This window comes from Haliaeetus albicilla, chromosome 6, assembly GCF_947461875.1.
Source record: "Haliaeetus albicilla chromosome 6, bHalAlb1.1, whole genome shotgun sequence".
Classification (NCBI taxonomy): domain Eukaryota; kingdom Metazoa; phylum Chordata; class Aves; order Accipitriformes; family Accipitridae; genus Haliaeetus; species Haliaeetus albicilla.
This window is the reverse complement of record NC_091488.1, coordinates 47,675,670-47,701,533: the sequence shown is the minus strand read 5'-3', so window position 1 is coordinate 47,701,533 and position 25,864 is coordinate 47,675,670. Positions and strand designations below refer to the sequence as shown.

The window sequence follows — 25,864 nt, the reverse complement described above, 5'->3', positions numbered from 1 at the left end:
GAAGGAGACAGAATAATCTTAAATGAATTTCAGTAGAATGGTTTTAGACATGAATAAGCAGTCCTGAGATCAGAGGCAGACTAAGACCAAGGCAGGCACATAAGATCTCACTATTAGTGTTATTATTTAGGCAGAGCCAGACAAATAAAATCCTAAATGTATTTTTAAAAAGACTTCAATCTAAACAAAGACAAATGTCTGCAGTCATTCCTGTAATTAGTGACTTAAGCGCACAGTTTTGCTGTTGTAGAAGAGAGGATACTGTAGGGACACCTGAGATCAGCTGTCCAATATCTTACCTTCTGGAATTCTATGTCTTGGTCCTAAATGTTTCAGCTTAGTCTATGTTTCTCATTCCCTTCCCTGGGACACTAACAGCTGTTCCCAGCTGAGCAGGCTGTATCAGAAATTATGGGTTCTTCTGTGATACCTGAAAATAAGGGAAAATAATTTGTGATTTTCCTAGTAGAATTACCTTGTTTCGGAGGATTGTGTTCTGTACCTACAGCCTATTTTTTTATACTAAGACAGACTGAAGTGAAACTATTAAAGACCGATGTGAACTACATGTTTATTGCAGGTACTCAGTCATGTTGCCGACTCGGTGTTGACCTTTTATGTGAGAACACTAGGTCAGGATGGGCTGCGTATGCCCCAAACCTAAACTGGTTTGTTCATGTGCCTCTCTTTCCCTGTATTGCCTCAGTGTGTGCTGGTACGCACAGTCTTCACGGGCACAGATCTTTCTCTCTTGGGAGCTACACATCATACCTGCACAAACCTATGGGGGAAAAAAATACAGTTTTGTGTCTCCATTTAGTTATGTGTAAGGGAGGGAGACAAAAGTATCCTGTTACCTGTCACTGCCAGTCCCCATCCGCTTCAGACAGTCCAAAATAAAGTCATGCTCCTACTCCTAGATGAAGCCTTTTCATAGTAAGGGTCACAGGCACCTGGAGAAGCTTGTGCTTCTGCTTCCTCTAACAGGGTAGTCAGAGGAATACAAACTTAAGAGCTCAGCACCCTGCTTCCTTCCCTTTCAGAGCAAATGTCACAAGTGCAGCACAGATCAAAGAGGATATTCACAATCTGGTCAAGCTACAAACAGAAATACCAGTCTGTAGTAAGCAAATTGCTCTCAATGCAAACTAGTTACTGTGGGCTTGAGGTCTGTTTATCATCCTGAGCAGAAAAAAAAAAAAAGAGTGGGAAGGAAAGCAGCATGAACATTGTCTTGAAGTTACCAAGTGAAAAATAACTGCATTTAAAACCAGCTAATAAAAGAAAAAAAAAAGTTACTTTTTTGTCTATAGGAAAAAATTGTTGGGATTATAAATTCAGGGATAATGGACACACTAAGAGGTAATCGGGCTTATCACACAGAAACAGCAACAGCAGAGGAAGGATGTGGCCAGTGCTTCCCATGGCAATCTTTCATGGTGACTGCGTGACAAAAATGGGAGGGCGGAGCCATGGGTGGGATTGTTTTTGTACGAAGTTGTATCGTTGTGGGGACAGGTTCCACAATGATACATTCCCCATGAAGCCTTTACAAAAACCCCTATGTGCGAAAAGCTTGTAGGAGAGTGTGTTAAGGCAGCTACAGAGAATTCTGCAGCACAGCGGGCATGTTCTGTCTTGTTTTTTCTTGATAGACCTAGCATGCTAAGACTTACTTTCATCATCTGAGAACCAAGCCTACCCTCTGGAAAACAAGCCAGGAGATTCTGAGACATTGAAATAATTTTCAGCAAGCCACATGGACTGCAGATGCACCTAAAACCTATCAGAGGACGTGAAGCAGAGAATTAGTATTTTTCTTCTGATGCAATAATGTTTGCAATAGACCACAAAATGCTTCTTTATTAATGTGATAAAAGCTTTAGAAAAATAATTCTGATGTACCCGGTATCTTTCAGAGGCACTAAATAAAATGTATTGGGGTTCTCTCTCTTACATAAGCCTCCAGTTTCCACTGACTGACTCATGCCTGTGAGCACAAAGGTTTTCTCTAATCCTTCTCCACACTCACTGCAGTTCTTCCTAATGGATATCAGGGGTTTGTCTGAGACCAGCCAACTGATTCTTCTGGACTCTCCTTGTGTGGATTACTTTTAAGCTATCAGAAAATTGAGTAGGATCCAGAAAGACTATTCAAGATGGCTGGCCTGCCATTGAAGGGAAAACAAATGGATCCGTTTTAGTTCAGTGCCACAAAGGTGAACCACCTATATGAAAAGGCATGTGACTATGACAACCACAAAGCAAGTATTATTTGATTATTAACTCCGCAAGTTACAGAAAGGAAGGCTTTGCAATGCTTAGAGTACAAGACTGACAGTAAGGAAGCTCTAGTTGTAGAGGAATTATATTTCTAGACAATTACAATCTCTACCACTTTGGGTACATCTGCATGGTTTCTACATCTGCAAAATCAGAACAGCAGGTAATATCAGTGAGATAACATGGAGATTAGAGAAAGGTTGTAAAACAACTTGAGGTGAAATGTAGACAATAAAAATAAGTATCAAAAAACTCTGGGAAATGCTTTTATAAATACTACAAGTTATACAATGGGATTTCAAGCTGGTTTTCTGCCAAAGCCCTTCAGACAGAGATTGAGGGATCTTTGCGATTCCAGTACCATAAACATTGCTTAAGCTTCTGCTTACTAAACTCGGCTGCAGGGCATCCATTTTCTTAGCTTATGATACAACACTTTGTCACTGTGACCAACAATAGACTGACTTTCGGCGATGGCACAAAACTTACAGTAATAGGTAAGAAATTTTTATTTTTCTCTTTTAAATCACTTCAAATTCGAGGGTTTCTCTTTAAAGATCTTAACTTATTCTCCCTTTCATTATTAAACTGGTGTTTTCCTGATGTGGTAGTAACCCAGTCTACTTTGGAGAATAGACTAAGTTTAGTATTCTAGGTAGGGACACACATTTCACTTTGCAGAACTGAATGAATGCATTTTCAGTGAATAAAAAGTTGTCCATAGAAAGAATTAGGATGAGGAATTGGTAAAGAAATATGTGTATATCATAAGTATATTGTCTTAATAAATCAACATCTGCAAAAATCACTATTCCCCAAAAGTATTCTCCATAATGATAGTTCTCCTGGGGCTACAGGTGATTACAGACAAGTCAATGAAAGGCTATCTGTCTGGAGAGAACTGAGTTACAGTTACACCTTGGGACAGGTCTAGAAAACAAAATCAAGACTCTACAAACTTAAATTACTTTGGATCTTTTGAGGGTGAACTAAAGCATGTGTTATCTCAGATAACTGGGAAAGACAAATGAGCGTACTAGCATTTTTAGTTGACAAAACAGAAGCCACAAATAAAGACTCAGCTTTATCATAAGCAATACTAACAGCTCTCTGCAGCTGTTTAATTCTTTATTGTTATAGATAACAACTCTCCACAGCACAGCAAGTTTCTTTCCACAAAACAGGCTCGTCAGGATGGTGATAAAAAGATCATTTAGGACAATGGTCTTACTATTTCAGAATAGATGATAAAAGGCCACTGAAAACCACAGAAACAGAATATGTGGTTCATTTCAAATAAAAGTAGCGCTCAGGGAATGTTTCTCTCTGGGTCACACTTCTGGATTTGGACTCTGTCCAGAGGAAAACAAGGCTGCTTCTAAGACTTTGATAAATGATGATGATCTCGTCTTCTCATTGTGTTGTTCCTGGAGTCAGATGAATTGATGCCTCAGGCTTTTGTACCACACCATTCCACTGCAGAGTAAAATCATTACAAGTGATAAAATTCAATCTTCATAGGAAAGATTCAGTGATCAGCACATTTTTTTGAAATCCAGGGAGAATCTGAGGTGCCTGAGCTGATGAAAATCAATACATTGATCCCTCATTGACCATAGTCAATTATGCAGCTAACTTTAGTAATCATAGCTAAGAGAACAGAGAGAATAAAAGCAGAGACTTCCTTCCAGAGAAGGAGAAAGCGAGGGATCTTTAGGAACTGCTACAATGGGGAATGTGGACCAGGGTCCTGTGTTAACATATTAAAAGTTATTTTGTAAGTAAAAAGACAGACAGACATTTGTTTTACAAGAGAATAATATTCATGATGGTGAAAGGAAATGAGGAAATTAAAGAAATGAGGCTGTTTAGTTGAAAAAAAGCAAAGAAAATTACTCTGTCTGCATATGGGAAATACTTTCTAATAGTACACCTAGATAAATAGATAAATGTCCTCTAAAGAAATGGTGAAAGTTGCAACAACTGATTCCCCTAAGCCTGAAGCAAAAGGGTTCTGGAAAGTATTTCTAAGATTGATCTCACCTGCTTAGATACACAGATGTGGTGGTGTTCCCTTTCAGACCTTTCTTTTTTTTTAGGGGACCATAAATTAATGTACGTTGTGTTTCTTCTTTTGCTGGTACTGCATGAGGGGAGGGTTAGTCCACAGGTTTGGCTCAGGGAACTGAGAGTAGAGGAGAGGTTTTACTGCAGCTGCGAAACAGTGTGAATAATGAAAAACTGTACTTCGGCAGTGGGACAAAACTCACAGTCCTAGGTAAGAGAGAAGCTGTATCTCTGTGATATATGTGATACTGGTTTAAGGGACAAGAGCATTCTTAATTAACAGCAGAATAATGATTTTTTTTCATACAGCCATGAGGACAGGATTAATGCTTTATTGGTTGCTTATTAAAATGGGATGTGCCTATATGTGTAGGATTTGCAGGCACGAATTTTTAGATCCTTGTGTGTGCTGCCTTTGTCTTCCCTTACTGGGAACTTCATGGAGAAAGGTAGAAACAATTCTGTTTCCTCCTATTCTCCAAGAAAACATTGTATAGGTTGGGAATGAAGGATTGTTCTCTGGTCTGCAAATTTTTGCCATTCATCTATGTAACGATCAAAAGCAACATTTCAGAGGTAGAGTCTGGATTCTTGTGCCTGCTGAATCAGGCAGGGAAAGAGTAGTCTTGCTGGTACTTTGCTCCCTTCTCCATAGATGGTGGGCAGGCTGCCTAAAGTTGCTTTGGGACACTAGCTTCCTCTAACAGTCCTTTTCACGACTTCTAATTCTCAAAAAGGACTACGTTCTTTTTCTCTTGGTGCACTTTTCTCCTCTATTCTTTCTCTTTTCCCCCATTTGCTTTCTCTGCCTTCTCCCATCTCAGGAAAGGATTTAACATCACCTATATCAAGGCATTTTGGAATAACAGGGCAAAATAACCACCTGCTGCTGCTGCCACATCTGATAGCAAAGTGTAGAAATACACACTGGTGTCTGCTCCTTTAAACAGTACCATTTTAAGGAACTAAATGGCTGGCAAGAAGAGCATAATGACACTGCGGGTTATAGTCTGATCATGTACAGCCGTGCTTTTTAACTGCGCCACTTAACTTTGGAGTTGGCACTTTGCTCAGAGTTATAGGTAAGTAGCTGTGATTAAACCAAGTGCTCAATGTGGAAGACACTTGAAAATTTCCCTGGCATTAAGGATAAGTAGCATATACACAGACGATTTTAAAATGAGAGTAGGAGTGAAAGATAACAAGAAATCATTAAACTGACCTTGCCATGATGGGAATGGAAGAACTGTGGTACTTTTTCTCTAGGGTGGGTGAAGAATGTGTGACAGGGAATGCATGAGTTTATGCATGGAAGTGATTGTGCCAGTGTCTGCCATGAACACTGTGGAAGATCAGAACAGAATGGGCTGTTGATAACACTTTTTTCTCATCTCTGCTCTTGCTTGTACCAGTCTCCTTACTGCATTTTAGGCATGCTCATTCTCTGGCTTTCTTTGTCTTTCCAGTAGTTTTATTGTTCTTTCTGTCTGCCTTTTTCACCTGCCTTCCTCTTTGTCTGTTTTTGGTTTAGTCTGTTAAATCTCTCTTATTTTTCTTTTGTGTCCTCCCTGTCTGTTTCCGTGTCTTCACTCATTAGCCATTTAGGCTATGAGCCAATGAATTAATGTCAGACATACTTTTAGGATAGGAAAAAAATTCATAAAGCCAAGTACTAGAAGGCAGCAGTAAAAGTGATCAACCTCTCCTCATATCCACTGGAAGGAAAGCAGAGCAGTGCCATATCTTCTAGGGAGTTATCTCTATTACTATCTAGTTACCTCTTCTGAAGTCTGTACAAGCTCACACATTTTCACAGAAGCACCCCAGGGATCTTTGTAGAGTAAGCACTGACAACCACGATTAAGGTTAACAGTTGAAAGCAAACATTAGGGCTTAGGGGTCAAGATCTATGCAAGATATAAGTTTCTGCTAATTCTGCTAATTCTCTCCACTCTAGAAAGGAGGGAGTCATCAGAAAGAACAACTACAATTTATAGTGTTATAGTGCCTTCACACTGAAAAAAAGTAAACATTTTCTCTTTGGCCCATAGTTCTCTGCATTTCTGTTTCCATGTGCACTCTGCAGACCTGGAATAAACCGTGGGGGTTTATCATGCTAGATGAGTAAAAAAGGCACTCTAATAAAGTATATGACACCCCCCCGCCCCGTGGTTTTTAGAGTCACTACCTAGCTTCTGAGTAACATCTCACTGTTGCCTTGTACATCCTTTTGACTGTAGAAGTCTGTTGTCTTTAGTCTTATATGTAGATATTAAACAGTTTAGGGCAGGGGAGAGCTTTTGGTTTGTGAGTGTATAGAATCTTGCATCATTTTGGGAAGATGTGTAGTCTAGGATGAGGGCTTCTCATACCTAGGATAACCTAAATAATGAAGAACATAAAGAGATATTTCAGTCTTAAAAAAGGATGGCAAGGCCTGAAGCAAAACTTGTCCTAGGCAGATTCAGGTTACCTACATAAAGTGTTCTTCACTTCAGACAGTGAGAAAGATTAGTTCCTCCCTTTCAAGTCACCTCTTAGATGGGGCTGGGGTTGGGGGGGGGGTGAGGGCTGTCCATGTAGGGTATCACCTGGCAGTATAATTCTGAAAACTGCAATAACCATCATGTTTTACTATGTCTCCAGGAATGTAACACAGACAGTTGAAGATGCTTGTGCCTTATAAAACAATTAGTTGAAGATGCTTGTGTCTTTTAACACAGACTCATGTCTGTTAGTACAATATTACAAATACAGGCTTTATAGCACTACTGGGTACTTTTCTGTCTATCTGTTTGCTCAGCTTCTTTTCAGCTTTCCTATTCTTCTGACAAATACTAGAAATTCAAACACTCATGCATTTCTGTAGCCAGACCTTTTATGTTTCTGTGTAGTAAGTGAAACAAATGCTTTCAGTTTCCTGGTGTCTACCTACCTAATAGATATTAATCATCTAATAGACAGTTGTTAAAAGGCCAGATATATCAGGAGTCACACAGTACAAATACAGTACAATTTTAAGGGGTTTCTGACTGAAGACTGTAATGAAGGCTCTGGGCCATATTGCTTTCTGTTTCAGGGAAGAATGATAAAATCATACCTCCAGCTGTGGCCATCTTTTCCCCATCAAAGCAAGAGATCCAACAGAAGAGCAAGGCCACGCTGGTATGCCTGGCCTCTGGTTTCTACCCTGACCACCTAAATCTGGTCTGGAAGGTGAATGGTGCTAAAAGGACAGAAGGGGTGGGGACAGATGAGTTTTCCACATGGAATGGGAGTACCTACTCATTGACCAGCCGACTGAGGATCTCAGCCCAGGAATGGTTCAACCCTTTAAATCGTTTTGAGTGTGTTGCCAATTTTTTTGAGAATGGAACCCTGGAATCAATACACAAATTACTCTACGGTGATGCTGGTGAGTAAAAAATATGTATCACCATGCTGTACAAACTAGAAATCACAAATCAGAAGGGTTATGATGTGAAACACTTCTATATCCAACTTCTACACAGGTGGTTATGGCACAAATATATATGTAAATATGTAGGTATTTTCATATGTCTCTTCCTACTCCTGGGCCTCTATGTCTCTTCATACTCCTGGGCCTCTGTATCTTCATTATCATTATACATCTATAGTTTTTCAAAGTTTTCTTCAGATTTTTGCTAAGAAATCTCTGTCATATAGTAAAATGTATAGTATAATAATATATATAGTACAGTAAAATTAATCAGGCAGTATATAGTAAACTGAAACTTCTAAAATTTGTGTTCTGTTTGTATTGAAGAGAAACTTGACTTTTAGTTCATTTTTGTCTTTCAGGTTGTGCACTCACGGAAGGTATGTCTGTCTTCTCACAGGCAAATATCTGTATGTATTGTAATTCCAGTTTTACTTAACACTAAGTACAAGCTGTGTGAGATTTCTACTATAAGAATAACTTATACGTCCTCATCTAACTGATTTGTGTGTTAGATTAAAAAAAAAAAGAAGAAGAAAAAAAGACTTTGGGATGGTTGTATGTGCATGCTGTATGTAGTTGTGGTTTGGTTTTTTTAGCTCTTCTTTATGATTCCCTTTCAAATTAATGGAAGAAATTTTGGAACCTCCCTATAGAGTGTAATTTGCTCTTTTTATCATCTCCTCCAGTCCTTAACACTACCTTCTGCTGGGAAGCTGTTTGCTCAGCCATGAAAGAAAAAATTCATTCTTAGCCAAGTGATTATGACATCAAGATTCAGAATCCAGAATTCTGAATATTTCTCAGTATCAAGTTCAGAATACTTCTTATTACAAGCCACATTCCCCTCCAAACTGTGAGGATATCCATATTAAAAATTATGTTTCTTTCCTCTATGTATGCATATTTACACATTCTTTTTTTTTCACCAACTTCTTTCATGCTTCAGGAATCTTAAGGCTGAACCAAGATCAGGCTGGTGTCTCCATACTACTGCAATTCCTTAAGAGTAAAAAAATCTACAAGAATAAAAGTTCTAGATACCATGTTATTCTGGGCTATGTAAAACTTCCCTGATATATAAGCAGCACTCACAAGGCCACTGACTATAACAAGTGAAAAAAATTCCCATCTTGTGATGCAGCTTAATTTGAGTTTCTAAGAGGGGATTCACATGAACAGCGTAATTTTTCAGTAGATGTGGCAGCACAATGGTCAAACATTCCCTATCAGGACATACTTTCTTTGCATAAAGCCAGCCTCTGTCTTTCCTAGATTCACTTTCTCTTTTGGTTCTTTGAATCACAGTGTTCTTTCCCATCCCCTGCTATCTTGTGTCAACAGAGCCATTCATTTGGCTCTAGTTCCTTTGTGTCGCTTAGCTAAAGATTTCAAGGCCTCATATGTGATTAAAGCTACATTAGATTTAGTCTTTTGTGATGATGATAATTCAATACACAAATGATGTTTGATTTGCAGAGTCCTACTTGTGGTATGGAAATTCTCTGAAGCTCACTTACCTCATTCTCTGTGGCAAAGCCTTGCTCTATGCAGTTTTGGTGAGCAGTCTGGTGTGGACAGCCAAGGTAGGCTAGTGTGCCACTTGAAGGTTAAGCTTACTCACTAGTACAAGGATCAATGGATACAGACTAAATCTGTCCTCAGTTGTGGGGACCATGTGCTCTGCTGGGCTTTATGCAGGCTAATTTGAAAAATCACAAGTTATGAGTTTTCTATTATTGTTTTTCCAGAACTCAAATAAAATCAATGCTATCTAGCAGAGAAATTCCTTCTCAAAATACTCTTTAAACACATGGAAAAAGATGAGAATTAAGAACAAATTCTCCAGGATGTAAAGAAGGGAAATATCAGTTATATCATACTTTTTTGTAAGCATTGAAAAGGGACTCATGCCTGCTGTGAAAGTAATAAACAGCATTTTTGAGGAGTAAACGTGGGATAATCTGAACAATGATTTACAAAGATTTACAAAGAACAATGGGCTAAGTCTGAACAAATGGGAGAAGTTTAACTACCAGGAAATACTTTTTATCAGTAAGTTTCTCATATGGCTGAAAGATGTTCCTAGTGAGAGTGGTGGAAGCCTCAAAGCTTGTTCCTTTAAAAGCAGAACTGGGAGATGTATTTGAAAAGTAACCTGCTAGAGTTGAGGGTGAGTATGAACACAATCTCAATTATGGTTTTGTGTCCTTTTTCAAAGATACTAGAGGGAGTAGGTTTGTACTTTACTGGTTCACAGTCATAGAATCATAGAATGGCTTGGATCAGAAGGGACCTTTAAAGGTCATCTGGTCCAACCCCCCCTGCCATAGGCAGGGACATCTTTCACTAGATCAGGTTGCTCAAAGGCCCATCCAACTTGACTTTGAACACTTCCAGTGATGGGGCATCCACAACTTCTCTGGGAAACCTGTTCCAGTGTCTCACCACCCTCATCATAACAAATTCTTCCTTATATCCAATCTAAAGCTACCCTGTATCAGTTTAAAAGTGTTGCCCCTAGTCCTGTCACTGCAGGCCCTGGTGGAAAGTCTCTCTCCATCTTTCTTGTAAGCCCCTTTGTATATTGAAAGGCCACAAGAAGGTCTCCCCAGAGGCTTCTCTTCTCCAGGCTCAACAACCCCAACTCTCTCGGCCTTTCTTCACTGGAGAGCTGTTCCAGCCCTCTGACCATTTTTGTGGCCTTCTTCTGGACCTGCTCTAACATGTCCATGTCTGTCTTGCACTGGGGCCCCCAGAACTGGATGCAGTACTCCAGGTGGGGTCACAGGAGTGCAGAGTAGAGGGCCAGAATCGCCTCCCTTGACCTGCTGGCCACGCTTCTCTTGATGCAGCCCAGGATACAATTGGCTGTCTGGGCTGCAAGTGCACATGGCCGGCTGACATACACTTTTTCATCCACCAGTATTGCCAAGTCCTTCTCCACAGGGCTGCTCTCAAGCCATTCATCCCCCAGACTGTACTGATCCTGGTGATTGCCCCAACCCATGTGCAGGACCTTGCCCTTGGCCTTGTTGAACTTCATGATGTTCACATGGGCCCACTCCTCAAGCCTGTCCAGGTCCCTCTGGGTGGCATCCCTTCCCTCAAGCATATCAACTGCACCACTCATCTTGGTGTCATCCACAGACTTACTGAGGGTGCACTCAATCCCACTACCAATGACACAATGAGGGCGGTATTAAATGGTATCAGTCCCAGTATGGACCCTTGAGGGAAACCACTCGTTACTGGTTTCCACTTGGACATGGAGCCATTGTCTGCAACTCTTTGGGCATGGTCATCCAGCCAGTTCCTGGGGGCCCGTATCAAAGGCCTTACAGAAGTCCAGGTAGATGACATCTGTAGCTCTTCCCTTGTCCACTGGTGCAGTCACTCCATTATAGAAGGCCACCAGATTAGTCATCTAACACACAAAGTTGTATGTAAAGATATTCGTTCAGTATGTAAGTAAATAATTTGTAGAAGTTAAGACACTTCCTTGATACAAAAAGGGGAGAAAGCATGGAGGTACATGGTCATTTCTGTTAATGCTCTCAGGAGACACAACAGTTGGGACACATAAATATGGTTTATTTCCTAAATTATTGTATTTGTTCTGTTTGCTTCTTTTTTTAAATTTGTTTATTCTGTTTTGTTTTCAATTAGGCTGGTGGCAAGTTGTATAGAGAATAAATCAAGAGTCCTCTTCATCACATCAGCAGGAACACAGCAAATTATACTTTCTACCTTTCCATAGCAAAGGATTTATGCTTCTGTCTATGAACTTCTGAATATTATTTCTTGGTGACTCTCTGTCCCTCTCCTGCTCTTTCCACTTTGTTGTAATCACTGTTGGGTGTTCCCTGTACTTCCATATCACATTGTATTGTATTGTATCGTATTGTATCATATCATATAGTATCATGTCTTTAAAACTAACACCTTCTTAATGATCATAAGCTGAGAACCCAGCTCCTTGAATTAGGAATAAAGTTTTAGCTTCTTTTCCATTCAAGAAGCATGAGTTGTTTTTTAATTTGGTCTTTTGTAGCAATAATGTCCCACAACAAAAACTTCCAGTGATGTGTAGTACCATAAGGAATTCACATTAAAGAACATTCACTGACAATCCTTATAGGAACAGCTTATCTGTTATAAGAACAGTAGAAGGCTCATCTGGTACTTACACTGTGTACCAACAACTGGAGTGGGGCTGTAGGCTTCAGAGGCTTACACACTCTAGTACCAGTGACTGGGAGAGTGAGCATCCAGGGCCAGCTAGCAAGCAGACTGCATGTCTAAGGCTAGTTTCTGGGTCTGTTAGTGCCATCTGTGTTTGCACAAGTGTTTCTGTCTGTATTGATTTGTGTGGCTGTCTGTCTGTACACGTATATTTGTATTGTGTATGTGTTTGCATGCCTATTGGGAATACACACTCAGCCTTGCTAATGGGTGCACCTAGGGAAAGGGAGCTGCAGCAGCCTTGCCACTATTGGGCTATTGGATTCAGTAAGCCCAGATAAAATAGTTAGAACTTACGATTCACTTCTAGCATCTTAGAGTATTTAGGTCATTAATCAACCCATGCCTACGGGACAGCACTATTTAGATGGACAGTGGTACATTTTGTCGGCCTTAGGAAAAGTAGATTTCCTATGTTTCATCCCAACCTTGTCAATAGTTTTTGTGCCACAGCTGTTCAGAATCTGCAATGATGGGTTCAATCTTAGACTAAATGAAGAAAAGAAAAATGGGGGTGGAGGGTAGAATGGGTGAGCCTGTGGTTTTACAGTAATAAACTTACTGGCTGCAGAGGAAGGAAAAAACTAGAAGTCTTCAGTCTTTTTTGGTATTGCCTGCAATATTATGCATGTTGCTTTCTGGGAAGTATGGAAGCATCTACACACCAGCACAGCTCCCCCATGTACTTATTATGAAATGTAACCCCTACTGCTGTTACAGCTGTTACACTGCTGCCTTTCTCATCACAGATGCTAAGTACTACATAGGCCATGAAGACTGAGTTGCTCTTTTGCTCACAGTACAGAAGCTAAAATAAGGGTAAATGCAAGTAAATGAAGTTTAGACGCTTATTTGGACAAAAAAGAATTTATATATTTCAGAATGGGAATAAAAAAAAATAACAAATATATTTTTTAACTCCTACACAAAAAGAAGTACTGGCAGGACATGTGTGAACAGCATTCCATCTATTGTGTACTACTGTTTAACGCTCTTCAGTATGTCCTCCTGTACTTTTGCCCACACCCACCCTGATATGTGATTGGGGTGATGCTATTGTTTTTATATTGCTAGAGGATAAACACACTGTTCTACTGCATCCAGCAATGGATAAGGATGTGAGATGATGGTATCATGTGAGAAATGCAGGAAGGCTGTGAAAATGAAAGTTTGACTACTATCAAAATGTAATCCTGGGAAGAAGACTGAAAGTAACAGAAGCAACATCTCCCAAGAAATGTGTATAGTAGGCATTTTTTCTGGTGGTGATGATAAAACTTTACCTTGAAAAGAACATCTAGTTTGGGGTCCCTCATGACTTGAAGCAGGCAGAACATTAATTATGGGAGAGGAGAAAACAGATTTTGTGGGTTAGGCACCTGATCATTGTAAGAATTATAGGAAGGAGGGCGCATGGGTAAGGGATTTCCAATTAGGTGATTCAAAATTCTGCAGAATTAAGGCAGGCATGAGGGCAAATGTCAGGCTGTGTGATTACACTTTAGTGTGCTGGACTGTGAAATGGTAGGATATATGATGGTAAGTGGCCTAATAAAAAAGAAAAGTCATTGTCTGGAACACTTAGCAGTCAGGGTTTTGCTAAATCCCATGCCTAAAAGCAGTATTTGTAGGTTCATGGGGAAGAGGCTACTTAATGTCAAAACAGATTAAATGAAAATATTTTTTTGTTAAGCTTGAAAGAAAGGGAAGTAAAGAGACTGAAGGACTGCAAGGGAAGGATGAACAGGATCTTCCCTGTGGTCCTGGTATTTCAATGCTGTAGACATTACCTAAGTGAAGTAGCATATTGCATCTCCAGGAGCTAGTACAACCCTTTCAGGAGTGGGGAATCTTTCAGAAGAGGCTTTTCTGGGTATGGTAGATTAGGAAATAGAAACTTTGTGCCAATGAGGAGGAGGAAGAGAGAACAAGCTCCTCAGAGAATTTTTATATGAAGGCCAGAAGTAATACTGTATTTTGAAAAAGGAACATGGCTCACTGTTCTAGGTAAGAAAAAAAAAAAGTGCAGTGGAAGAGTTTGAGTTAGCAGAGCTTCACTACGAAGGCTAAAGATGGTGTTTCAGGAAAGACAGGTCAAGAAAGAAGGAGATAGTAGGGACTGTGAAGAAGAAGAGGACAAATTAACCAGTTGAATTATCGTTATTAAATTTGCCCTGTGAATAGGACAGTTTGGTGTTAATCTGTCAGATTAATAAAACTGTGGCGAAAGGTAGCAAGCAAGCAAGCTTAATGGAATAAACTGAAGGGAGTGAGAAGGATGAGAGAAAACCAAAGAAGAGACCTCAAGTCAAATAAGTATATTTTGAAAGAATATATACTACTTCTACAATGCAGAACTCCCAGAGACTCTACTCCGTGTTTGTTGAGTCTACTGGCTCTATTCTACCAGAAATTAACTGTGTGACTGACCAAGTCTTTTCCCCAGAATTAAATTGCCTACAGAATGATCTAATCATTATGATTCCCTCTTATTCCTACAGTCTATCTCCCACTGTTATATCCAAATGGAATGTGTGTCCATGAAAAAGACAAAGGCAGAAGAAGTAGGACTGGAAAGGATGTGCAGGTATTCATAAGGAATTGACAAAAGATGTGGAGGCTGGAGAGAAAGAAAGTGAGAGTGGATACAAATGAAGGAGACTGGATCTTACAATATATATCATGATTCCTAAAAATTGTGAGGATATTGATGTCAAACTACAGCACCAGACAGTAAAGTGCTTTACTAATGACAGAGAAATGAGGGGCTGTTTTTATGCTGTGATCCAAATCATCATTAGAAAACAATGCCAAATATTTAATAACCAAGTACTACTTAGATAGACTGATATACTTCCTTTTCAGCACAGCTTTGGCTACTAGTCTGCAAAAAAAATGGTATTTGAAGGTTTAACATGGTTATCACTGGACAGCATCTCAGGGCACATGTGACTAGTTTTGATATTGCACTGTGAGGCTGTGCTCAGCCAATACTCAGTATTTTGGAGAAGGAACAAAAGTAACAGTTCTGGGCAAGTGGGAATCATGAGAAGAGTGTATTAGGCTGTGCAAGGGGCAAGATTCTGGGAGTGTGACAAGAGTAAACACAGAGGGAAGCCTTTGGATTCAGATGGTGGGTTCTTTTTCCAAGATGCCTCATTATTCATGCTCTCTAAAGTTAGGGTAGACAAGAGCACAGCAGAATGGAGTATAAAAAATAATTCCAGCTCTGTCTGGAACACATTAAGGTTATAAGGACATTTGGTGCAAATGGCTGCATTTATCAAGCCTATTAAAAAAATCCTGATCAATCTTGTTCTCACGCAGACTTTCAGAGTGGTTATGGGGGAGCTTGGTCAAAGTGAATGGGGGAGCAACTTGGGGATAGGTGTCTTGGAGCAGACAAACTACATTTTGGAGGAGTGACACAACTAAACAGTTCTATGTAAGAAAGAAATATAGCAAATACCAGAGAGTTCCTTTAAGATTCTGGAATAAAAAGAAAGAGAATTTTTGATGGCACCTAAATCAGTAGAGTCTGGTGATCCTCACTGGGATTCTCTAGAAGATAGAGAGAAAAGAGCGAGGCAACACAGGATATTTAAGAACAGGTAAGTAAATGGCCATTGTGGTGCCAAAGTACATTTGTGCATGAGTGAACAAACCTACTGTGGTCTGGCTCTGGTGAAAATTAATATATAGCTGAAGAAATCCAGTTCGCAGTGTAGACAGTATGATACCATCTATGCATTTCCTAATTGAGAGCATTTATGCTTTGAGAAGGTAGGATCCAGATACCATTTTAAGGGAAAGAGAAATGACCTGCATATCCAACTACATGAAAACTGGCAAAATGCCATTTTTCTCAAGTTAGATGCAGGCAACCTAGTGCTGACCCTGAACTATAACACTGGATCCAGAAAGCGAAATAGAAAACCAAATAAAGTGTTTCATTGAAATGAGTGATAAAGCTTCCACCAATTTCATTAGAGTCAAAATTCTACCCTCCATTTTTACTTGCAGTCTGGTTTCTTATGCACTATTTAGAGTCATTAAAGTTATTTTTACCACGACATCTCATCAGATGTATACGCTGCATTCCTAGCAGACAGATGGGGAAAGAAAGAGCGGAGAAGGAGATGGTCAGATGAGTCTGAGAAAGAAAATCAGGAAAAACTATAAATGCTGATGTGGGACAAAATTCTGTAAAGTCATCCAATGAGGGTGTAAGAAAAGTTAAATGGGAAGAATCTGAATTAAAGAGGTTATATCACAGAACATTTCTGTAGCAGGGGAAATATTCATACATAATGCACACACAGAACCACAAATCTCAAGCATTCATATTTTCAGACACAGAGAAACAGATTTTGGCAAGAGGAATTATTGTCTAGCATTTAACCCTGTTTTTTTTCTGATCTCATTTCTTTTCTGCATTGCTATCAGTTTATGCAAGGAGAAAATAGGAGGTACTTTTAATAGACATGATGGAGCTGACAAGTCCTGTGACATTGGCACAAGAAACACAGTTGAAGTACCATTTGCTTCTTTTCATAGTCTAACAAACTTGTACTTTGTGTCCTTTTTGGCACCAAGAGAAAACACCAAGGATCTAGTGCACTTATTTTTCCTCAAGCAGAATGGAAATGGTATTAGCAGTGCAGAGTCAAGCCTTCATAATTCCAATCCTTATTTTGCTTGATAGGTGTGTGGGGTGGGGGATTTATTACTCTGGATATGAGCAACATTTTGTGGCAGGAACTAAGCTGACTGACTTAGGTAAGAAAAGATGGCCTACTATTTCTTTGCTAAATAAAACACATTCACTCTTCTTTCTTTTGGGAAACTTTGTAGGTTAAAGATTTTGTAGGTTAAAGATTTTGTAGGTTATATATTTGGGGGGTGGTAAATTTGTTTGTTTGTTTATTTTTGTTTTTAAAACTGTAGGAGAAGGAGAGATTGAGTTGAAATAAGCCAAGACATTTCAGAAAAATCTTGACTCAGGACCTGAGGAGATGGACATACACAGAAAGAGATAAAAACAATAGAGGATGAATGCAGAGGATCAGTTTGCCCCCTGTTCATTTTATAGCTTAACACAACAAACCAGAGAACTAAATTGTTTTTCAATTAGTACCTTAGCTTCAGTAAGCTCAGCTATTTTGTCAGTAGCCATAGAAAAAGTTTTGTACTCACTCTGTACCTTTATATTTTAAATCCTGGAGCCACATTCTGTTCAAGTAACCTATTGATTTTGATTTAAATGGCATAGATAGGATAGCATATTTAGTACATACCATGTTGGAAAGACAATTAAAATTTAATGTAAATATAATGGTCTTTTAGACTGAAGGAGGCATAGAATGGAGACCCTGAAGGGAACTTCTGTCTAGCATAGTCAGGGTCATCAACAGAAGGGGGAAATATCTCTGAAGGCCTCAGCAGAAAACAGTACCTCAGAATCAGAGCAGATTACATGCCAAAATGCACTTGAAAATATCTCTTTAAGGGAACAGCAGTTGAATTTTAGCAAAACAGGATGCGGTTTGACATTTACTCAAAAAAAGTTCAGATAAAGCATCAGTGTCTCTTACCACAACACCACCCCAGCTTCTCAGGATGAGGCAGCGTGCTGCTCTCACCATATTACAGTTGGACAGAAATAGTGACACATACGGGCCTTATGAAAGCTGGTGGTTTTTTTTGTCTCATGTTACCATGCAGCCTTCTTGTTACTGAAGTCTGCAGATGGATTTTGCATGTGCAGCTGCTGTTTCTGTTGTGCAACACACAAAAAAACGAAAGACTTGTGGGTTTGGGGGAGTTGCTGGCCTGCTTTTACAAATTAAAAAAAAAAAACACCCACACTTTTTCTAGCTATCTCAAAACAGCAAAGCAAGATGATAAAAACCATATGCTTGTAGAAAAATTTTGATGGAAGGGGACATCTGGAGGCCCCTCTGTTCAAATTACTGTTCAAAACAGGGCTAACTCCAAAGCTAGATCATGTTGCTCAGAGCCTTGTCCAAGTGATTTCTGAATATCTTCAAGAACAGAGATTTGAACAGCTCTCTGACAAATCTGTTCCAGTGCTGAAGCACCCTCAAGAGGAAGTATTTTTTTGTTATGCCTAATCAGAGTTTATCTTGCTGCAGCTTGTTCCCACTGGCTTCCACTGTGCCCCTCTAAGACCTAAACTCTGTTTAGGCAGTTGGAGTCATGCAATTAGCCATCCTTTAGGCTTCTCCTCCCCAAGATGAACAAAATCAATTCCCTCAGCCCTTCCTCTTATGTTTCTGCTCCAGTCCCCTGATCATCTTAGTGACCCTTTGCTGGACCCTGTACAATTTGTTGCTATCTCTGTGGTACTGGCGCTGGGGCAGGGTAGGGGTGTGTATGGACAATACAGGTAGTATTCCAAATACAGCCTCAAAAGTGCTTCAACAAGCTAACTGCCTTCTTGCTAATGCAACCAAAAAATGTAATTAGCCTTCATTGCTGAAAGGGCTTGCTGCTTATTCATGTTCAATTGCTTTTCTGCAAAGCTGTTCCCTCACCAGTCAGCTGATATTTAAAGGACTCAGATAAAGGTTCTTTCACCTTTTCCACAGGGAAAGTGCCTGTAATCCAGTAACTCCTTTCCCAATGAGGAAATGCTGTGCAATAATCACAAATTGAAATCTTCCCTTGAAGATCAGTATGCTTATCCTGCACATGTGGTAATATAGATACTCCCTTGCCCTACAGCATTTACAATATAATTTGACATAATTCAGATTGGGATAAGAATAATCTCAGAATGTGGACGCTGTGTCTAATTATGGAATGTTCCCATTCTACTTCCTTTCTTTAAACTTTCCAAACCCCTCTGACTGGAAACACATTATTATTATTAATTTCAGTACTAGCAAATTATGCAGGTGATTTTTACACATCACAAGGACTTTGCTTAGTGCTTTCTTGCTTTAGGACAATTTAGGACAATTTGTTATATTACCATCATTGAATGCTTACACTAAAGAGTATCTCATGCTATGACTAATCCCATTGCATCAATGACACTATCTGGGAGAATGGTGGTGCTGGAAAGACACTGGTGGGTGTTTTTATCTGAGACACAAGACTCTTCATGCTAAACCTGAAATATTACATCAGGGAGAGTTTATATAGTAAATAAAATTACATTCACATCCTGCTTGTTCATCCTTCTACATTTTCATCTTCAAAATATGAATGCTTTCTGGAGCAGTGTTCATATTAGGGCTTAGCTCAAAGTCCGAGAGAACTACAAGACTTTGAATGAGGAACATCACAAAGTTGCCTGGGAGAAAAAAAAAACTTAGAACTCATCCATAGAGAGAATTAATATAGACTGTGTTGCTGCTTATTAAGCTGTGAGAGAGGTATAAAAAGTATGAGGCATAAAGAGATAGATGTGACACACATAGTGGCATGTGTTTCACTGTGTAGGCAGAAGTAAACTGGATAGTCAGAACAATTTCTGAGTCAATGGAAATCTACATGTTATTTTTCTTGAATGTGAATTCATTTTAAGTTGCATACTACTTTGTACTATCTCCCTTTCCTCTTTATATCCTCCATACACATGTAACTTTTCAGGACTGTGTCTATGCGCTTGCAGACCACAGTAATGGCTGCTCTTCTGTCATTTTAATTCAATCTGTGGCATATTACTTCTGTTTAGCTTCTATTCTTATTTCATCTTTTCTTCAGGCCCCTTCTCATTACTGTTGACAGTCTTAGCTCTACAGATTTCTTGTGATTAGGGTAACCTTTCCAGGCACAGTGAAAAGCATTGTGGCTTTCGCTGCTTGATAACATTCAGAGAGGAATGAGAGTGCATATACAAGTCACTGTCTCTAAAGTATTTCAGACTTAGACATATGTGTATTTCACGTAACTGTTCTGTGTTAGGTAAGAAAATGGCTTAGGGGACAATAATTTGTGGCTGTGTAGATTGCAGTTTCCATTTCCTTTATTTTATGTCTGCATTTGGTTAACAACCTTTATTGATTGTTCTGATGAGATAGAGAATAAATGGCTGATCGGGAAGGAGGAGTTCAGCAATTAACCTGCACTTCAAAGACCTATTCTGCCCCTCTTGATCCAACTCCTTGGCAACATCTGGTTTGTGAATAGGCTATTGGCCTGCATACCCTTCTCCTGTGCTGAGAGTGGCTCCCTTCTGAGGGAAGGTGCTGGAAAGGAGAGAAGTTTATGTAAAGAAGGCGACTTTGAAGTGTTGTGTCCAAACTGCTGGCACAGAAATAAACAGCTGAATCATTCATCTTCACAGATAAAAGTCTGTGAGGTTTAACCAGTTAGCTTTGTATCCAGTGTGAATGTCACCCTCTTGTTCCTGATTTGCACCAATGGAATAATAGAGCAGTTGCAGCCCCTTCCCTGGCTGCTGCAGATACCAGTATATAGAAATGTGATAATCATTTGACTGCATGTTAGAGTAGCTTTCTCATTTTCTTTCAACACAAGACTTGAGGTTTGGGTCATTTTAGCTCCTATAAGACAAAGCAAAACAAAAACACAGTAAAACAAGTAACTACATTATCCCAGCAGCGCAGCAGAGCAGGTATCATGGCTCTACTGATTCTTTACTTGCTCCAAAGAAGTACGTGGCCACACACCAAGCTGTCCACATCCTCATTTCTGCCTCAATAGTCAGTGAGCATGCCCCTATAAGGGACTTACATAGGTCCATTTTACATGTTTCTCTTAAACCAATAGCAGAGATCTCTGTAACAGCTAAATCTATGCTGAAAACCAAGTTCCTTCCTGCAAGAAATTTCAAGCAAACGCTTTGAAGTGTATCTGTTGAAAACACACAGAAAGTTTCATACTAACTCAGGTGGAAGTTTTTCTTATTCTACCAGACAGGATATTGTAATATATGATGCTTGTCTTCTTATTTACCCTTGTATGTTTTATTTTACCTTTTGGTATTTTGTTTCCAGAATAAAACAGAAAATGTTTAGTGTAACCAAGCAAAGCAGTTTTTTTTCTATCGGTGACTGCTGGAATTTTTCTTTTTGGAAAAAGAGCAGATACAATACATATGCTCAGACCTTAATAATTTTTCTTCCTTCTCCACCTATCAGAACCAGCATGCATGATCATGTTTTGGGAAGAGCTTTATATGGGAGCCTGTTGTAGCCTTAGCACACACCAAAAGTGAAGGAAACTTGGGTTGTTCCTGACGCAAACATCTAATAACTTCTTTTCCCTTAGTTGTCCCAGCAGTACCTGTACTAATTATAAACTCAGCTTCCAGGATTCAGAGTGATACCACTGTCTCTGACACAATCTTTTAACCTGTGCTGTGTTAAGAAGACTGATCGCTGTTCTACTGTGGTATTTTGGATACACGGTGGGAACCATCACAGCAATCATATTTGCCATCTATAGCTTTGAAATGAGGCCCTAGAGACCAATGCCAAAATCAAACAACCTAAGATCTGTGCTACTGAAACTATTCTTTCTTACTTAAGTGAAAGGATACCATCTGGTGGAACGAATGGGTGTTTACAGTGATCCCTAGGGGCTGTATTTCCCACAGTTTTCTATTTTTGCATTGGCAGAACTGCATGGAAGGGGAACTGGAACTAATGCACCAGAGATATGTATGTCTGTCATTAAACTGGTGACTGTGAAACGCTAAATTGAATGTGTTGACTCAGAAATACACAAGTTCTTTATCTGTAGGAGAAAGATCTCAGAGCTGATATTGAGAATGGGATTTCACAAAGCCAACATAATGCAGCTGAGGGAGGGAACTAGCGTGTGAAGTAGTTGATGAGGTACCTAACTAGATAGGCTGTAAAAGTTGTCCTAAGATCCAGGTAAATGGGCTGGAAAAAGAAACTTCCTTTCACACAGAACATAGAGTTTTCTTGTGGGTCTGTGTGGGACTAGGGGCAGAGGGGTGGCCTACAGCAATATAATAGGTAAAACATTCAAGGAGAATATCTAGATTCAAAGCCCATGTTGTTGTTTCAAGCCAGACAAACCAACTCTCTAGTGTACTATGTTGTAGGGTATCGTGAAGTGATTAATGACAAATGTTTTTCTACTGTATAAAAAATGCACATTTATAGCCTAGACTTTTCACATGAGACAGATTCTATGTCTGATTAATAAATATTTAAGTGAAAGTGAAAGAATTGCAAGAGGAAAATCTGGCCCACAACATCCTGTTACACACCAGTGCTTAAGTCAAGGCCAAAGCAAGCACAGGGAAGAATAAAACCTAGTCTGCTAATTTGCAGCTAAGTATTTTACTTCTAGGACTACTAAGTGTGGGCAGTTGGAGGGAGAGACCTCATCACCTAATCCTGGCAGTGAGTTTGTTGGGAGACTGGACTTCTTGCTGGAGTTGTAAAAATAAAGGTATCAAAACATCTTGCTATGTCTCTGAGCATAACATGACCTGGGTAATCATCAGCTCAATGCTGAGATAGGCTTACTTTCTTCTCAGTGGGAATGAATGTCTGCAACATGGGCTTCATGAAGTTGGTATCCAGGAACATAGGAAAGCTACATCTGAGGGCATATAAAGCAATTGTTCTGAAAAATTGCAGCACTACTATCTGTGGGACCAGACCACTGAACACCGCTACATCCTGACAGGGTATTATACAAAGCTGGACAAGCATATTCAGATACTGTATGCTCTATGTACCTAGGATACATATAAACACATTTATAGCCACATCCCATAACTGCACCATTCCCCAAATATGCCATGATTATCCTTTTAGCCAGTTATTTTGTTTTTTTTGTGTGACTCTGAAATTGCAAAATGTGGAAAAAAATTGTTATTAGCAAGGTTAATATTTACAAGAACAAAACATGCTGAGAACTGCTTCAGTAAATACAGATATGTCTTTTAAGAAAAAAAATATTACACCTACAATCAAAAAAAAGTTTAGCAAAAATACTGCTTTTTTGTGAAAACAGTTTATTTGTTTGAATCTCCTAACCATCATCCTGTCGGGGAAAAAAGCCAAGATGCAATGTAGAAAACATGCCCTTTTTTTTCTGGATTCCTCCAATTTATTTAAAAATGAATGTCAGATTTGCCACCTTCCAGTCATACGTATCAAGAACATTTTACATGAGAGATTATGCACTCCTGTCTGTAAGCCAGCTGTTTCAGACCTGTACTGTCATAGGATTTTTATTTGAAAAAGATCTGATGATGGCAATTTAGTATCATTTGCTTGTTCCATAACCTATTCTCTGGTCAATTCAATTCTGGTGAGGACCAGTTACACAAAGGATTTCAGTATGGGTTTCAGCATGGATTTCGTCTGTTTCATAGCATCAACAGATGTTAAGAAATTATTTAGTTCATTTGCAGGTGTCTCTTAGCACTCTTTATTGATAGAATTCTGAATGCTACTATTATTCAGGGCTGAGTGATAGATTTCCTTTCAGGAGATCTCTAACTCATTGATAGTGCCTCTGCTTCAGACCCCTGTGTGTTACTTGCTCAATGTACCTGAGGGTCATGGAAATTTCAGCACAGCACAAGACCGTTGCTCTTACTGTTAGGCCACTGGCAGTGTAGATCTGGTACTATCACCTTCCTGCTCAGTTCTAGAATTTCACTCCAGATTCATTGAGATGGCTGCTTTTTTTTCATTTGAACCAGTTCTAAATTCTTATTGCAGATAGTGTTGTTTTGTCTTGTCATCAGCACAGTTTATCTGGGCTGTGTATTTTGTATTCTCAATTATATTATTCTGCTCACTCTAGTCTTTCCTTCAAATTTCTGGTCTGACATGGCAAGTTCAGTCAGGGCTGCACATGCCAGTCCCCCCTCTTATTTATTAGACTTTAACATAAGTGAAAACAGATATATCACTGTTTTGTTCCCTTCTGAGCATCTTATTTCAATTGAGTTCCCTTCCCCATTCTCCATCTGATTAATTCCATCCTCTGATCTAACCATCTCCTGAGATTAAAGAATTTCCATTACTTCAACCATAAAAGAAACATCATCTCAAACCATCTTCTGCACTTGTGACGACATGAAAATATATTAATGTAGCTTGAATCACAGTGCAAATTTAAATAGAGAGGCCTATATAGGTACCTATTAAGACTTGAGATATCAGGTAGCCCAATAGCGGTGAGGCTGCTGCAGCTCCCTGTCTCTAGGTTCATCCACTAGCAAGGCTGAGCATGTATTCCCAATAGCATGCAAACACATACACAATACAAATATACATATACACGCAGCCAGCCACACAAATCAATACAGACAGAAACGCTCATGCAAACACAGATGGCACTAACAGACCTTCATCCTGTGTCCCTCTCTGGCTGATCAGGATGAAGGTCTGTTAGCAGGTAACGTATATAATCACAGTGCAGACAGCCCCAGGTCTAACTGGTCTTAGACACTCAGCCTATCCAGCAGCTAGCCCTGGATCCTTGGTATCCTCATCCACTGGCACCTGGACATATGAGCCCCTGGGGCCTGCAGCCCCAGGCCACGTCCTGGTACAGAGCCCCTCACTCACAGGTACAAACCTTCATGCATTCCTTTGCACATGTATGCACGTGCTCGCGCACACCCACATGCTGGACCCCAGTAACTGGCATTAGACACTCAGTCTACCCTGAACTCCCTGGTCCTCCAGTTAGCTCACACACCCACATGCACACTGCAACCCACACAGATAGATTAGATACATCGGAGCACTGGGCAATCATCAGTGGCACGAAATTTAACAAGAACAAATGCTGGATTCTGCACCTGGGACGGAGTAACACCAGGCACAAGTATAAACTGGGCACTTCGGAACCTAATGAACAGAAGCAGGTAAGATCTAACTACATACAGTTCTCAGAAGCGTGACTCTCACTGATAGACCTTGCAGAAGTAGCTCCATGACATTTCCCATAAAACCTACTGTGTTTCTAGGATGACATCTCCCTGCGCTTGTTTGTACAAGGCCTGAGTTACTCTCTCAGTAATGCTAATGGGATCTGAGAAGGTTTCCAATCAATGTCTGTTTTGGCAAAGTAACATGGCCTTGTGTCATTGGCAAGACCTTGAACTGGCCTTTCCTTAATGACACTCTGCCTTTAAAATGCTCCCAAGAACCTTTTTGCACCAATCCAGTGGTCACTAGGCAGGAGAGAAAGCCTTTAGATGAGCCAGCAAGAGACTGTCAACAAGAGAACAGGCAATTTGTAAATACGTTCCATGAGAGACCACTAGCGCTTTTTCTAACAACAAATGCAAAGCAGGACAGTGGTGCATCTCACCCAGCAACAAAACAAAAAATACCTCCCAGGCAAGCAGCTCGCAGCTCCTCCTGGTAACTGAATGCGCTCTGTCACTGCAAGGAAACTCCAATGTTCCTGATACAGAGCTGTGCACTACAGCTCACTTGAATAAAAATGCTTCGCTCACTAATGCTCAGACTGAGCTGCATTTCACCCTGTTTTTGCTTTAGAACTCAGCGCCGCTTTCCTTTTGCACACCTCATGATTTTTTTTTTCCAAAAGGAGGTGTCTCCTCTAACTTAACTGGCTCTGGGTGTGGAATCCTGCTGCCCTCTGCTGCACATTTTCTGCTGTCTGCAAAAAAGACAATGTTCTTGACACTAGCTGAAGGAGCTTTAGATCATGTGGCAGAAACCACGTATTAGTCAAGAAAAAGCTGCTAAAAGGTTGGAGGTTTTGTTGCTGTGGTGGCACTATGCAAGACCACCCTGACTTAGTCTCAGGTCACCTTAGGTAGTCCAAATGAAATTAATC

The 25,864-nt window shown here is 39.8% G+C and overlaps 1 gene segment (V, D, J or C); it reads left to right on the top strand.

Annotated features, from left to right (window-relative positions):
- Positions 1-1,535: 1,535 nt before the first annotated feature.
- LOC104322817 (T cell receptor beta chain MC.7.G5-like) lies at positions 1,536-11,834 on the top strand. The segment is given in 5 exon segments: positions 1,536-2,780; positions 7,430-7,765; positions 8,173-8,190; positions 9,290-9,396; positions 11,480-11,834. Coding segments are annotated over 5 exon segments (561 nt in total).
- The last annotated feature ends 14,030 nt before the right edge of the window (positions 11,835-25,864 follow it).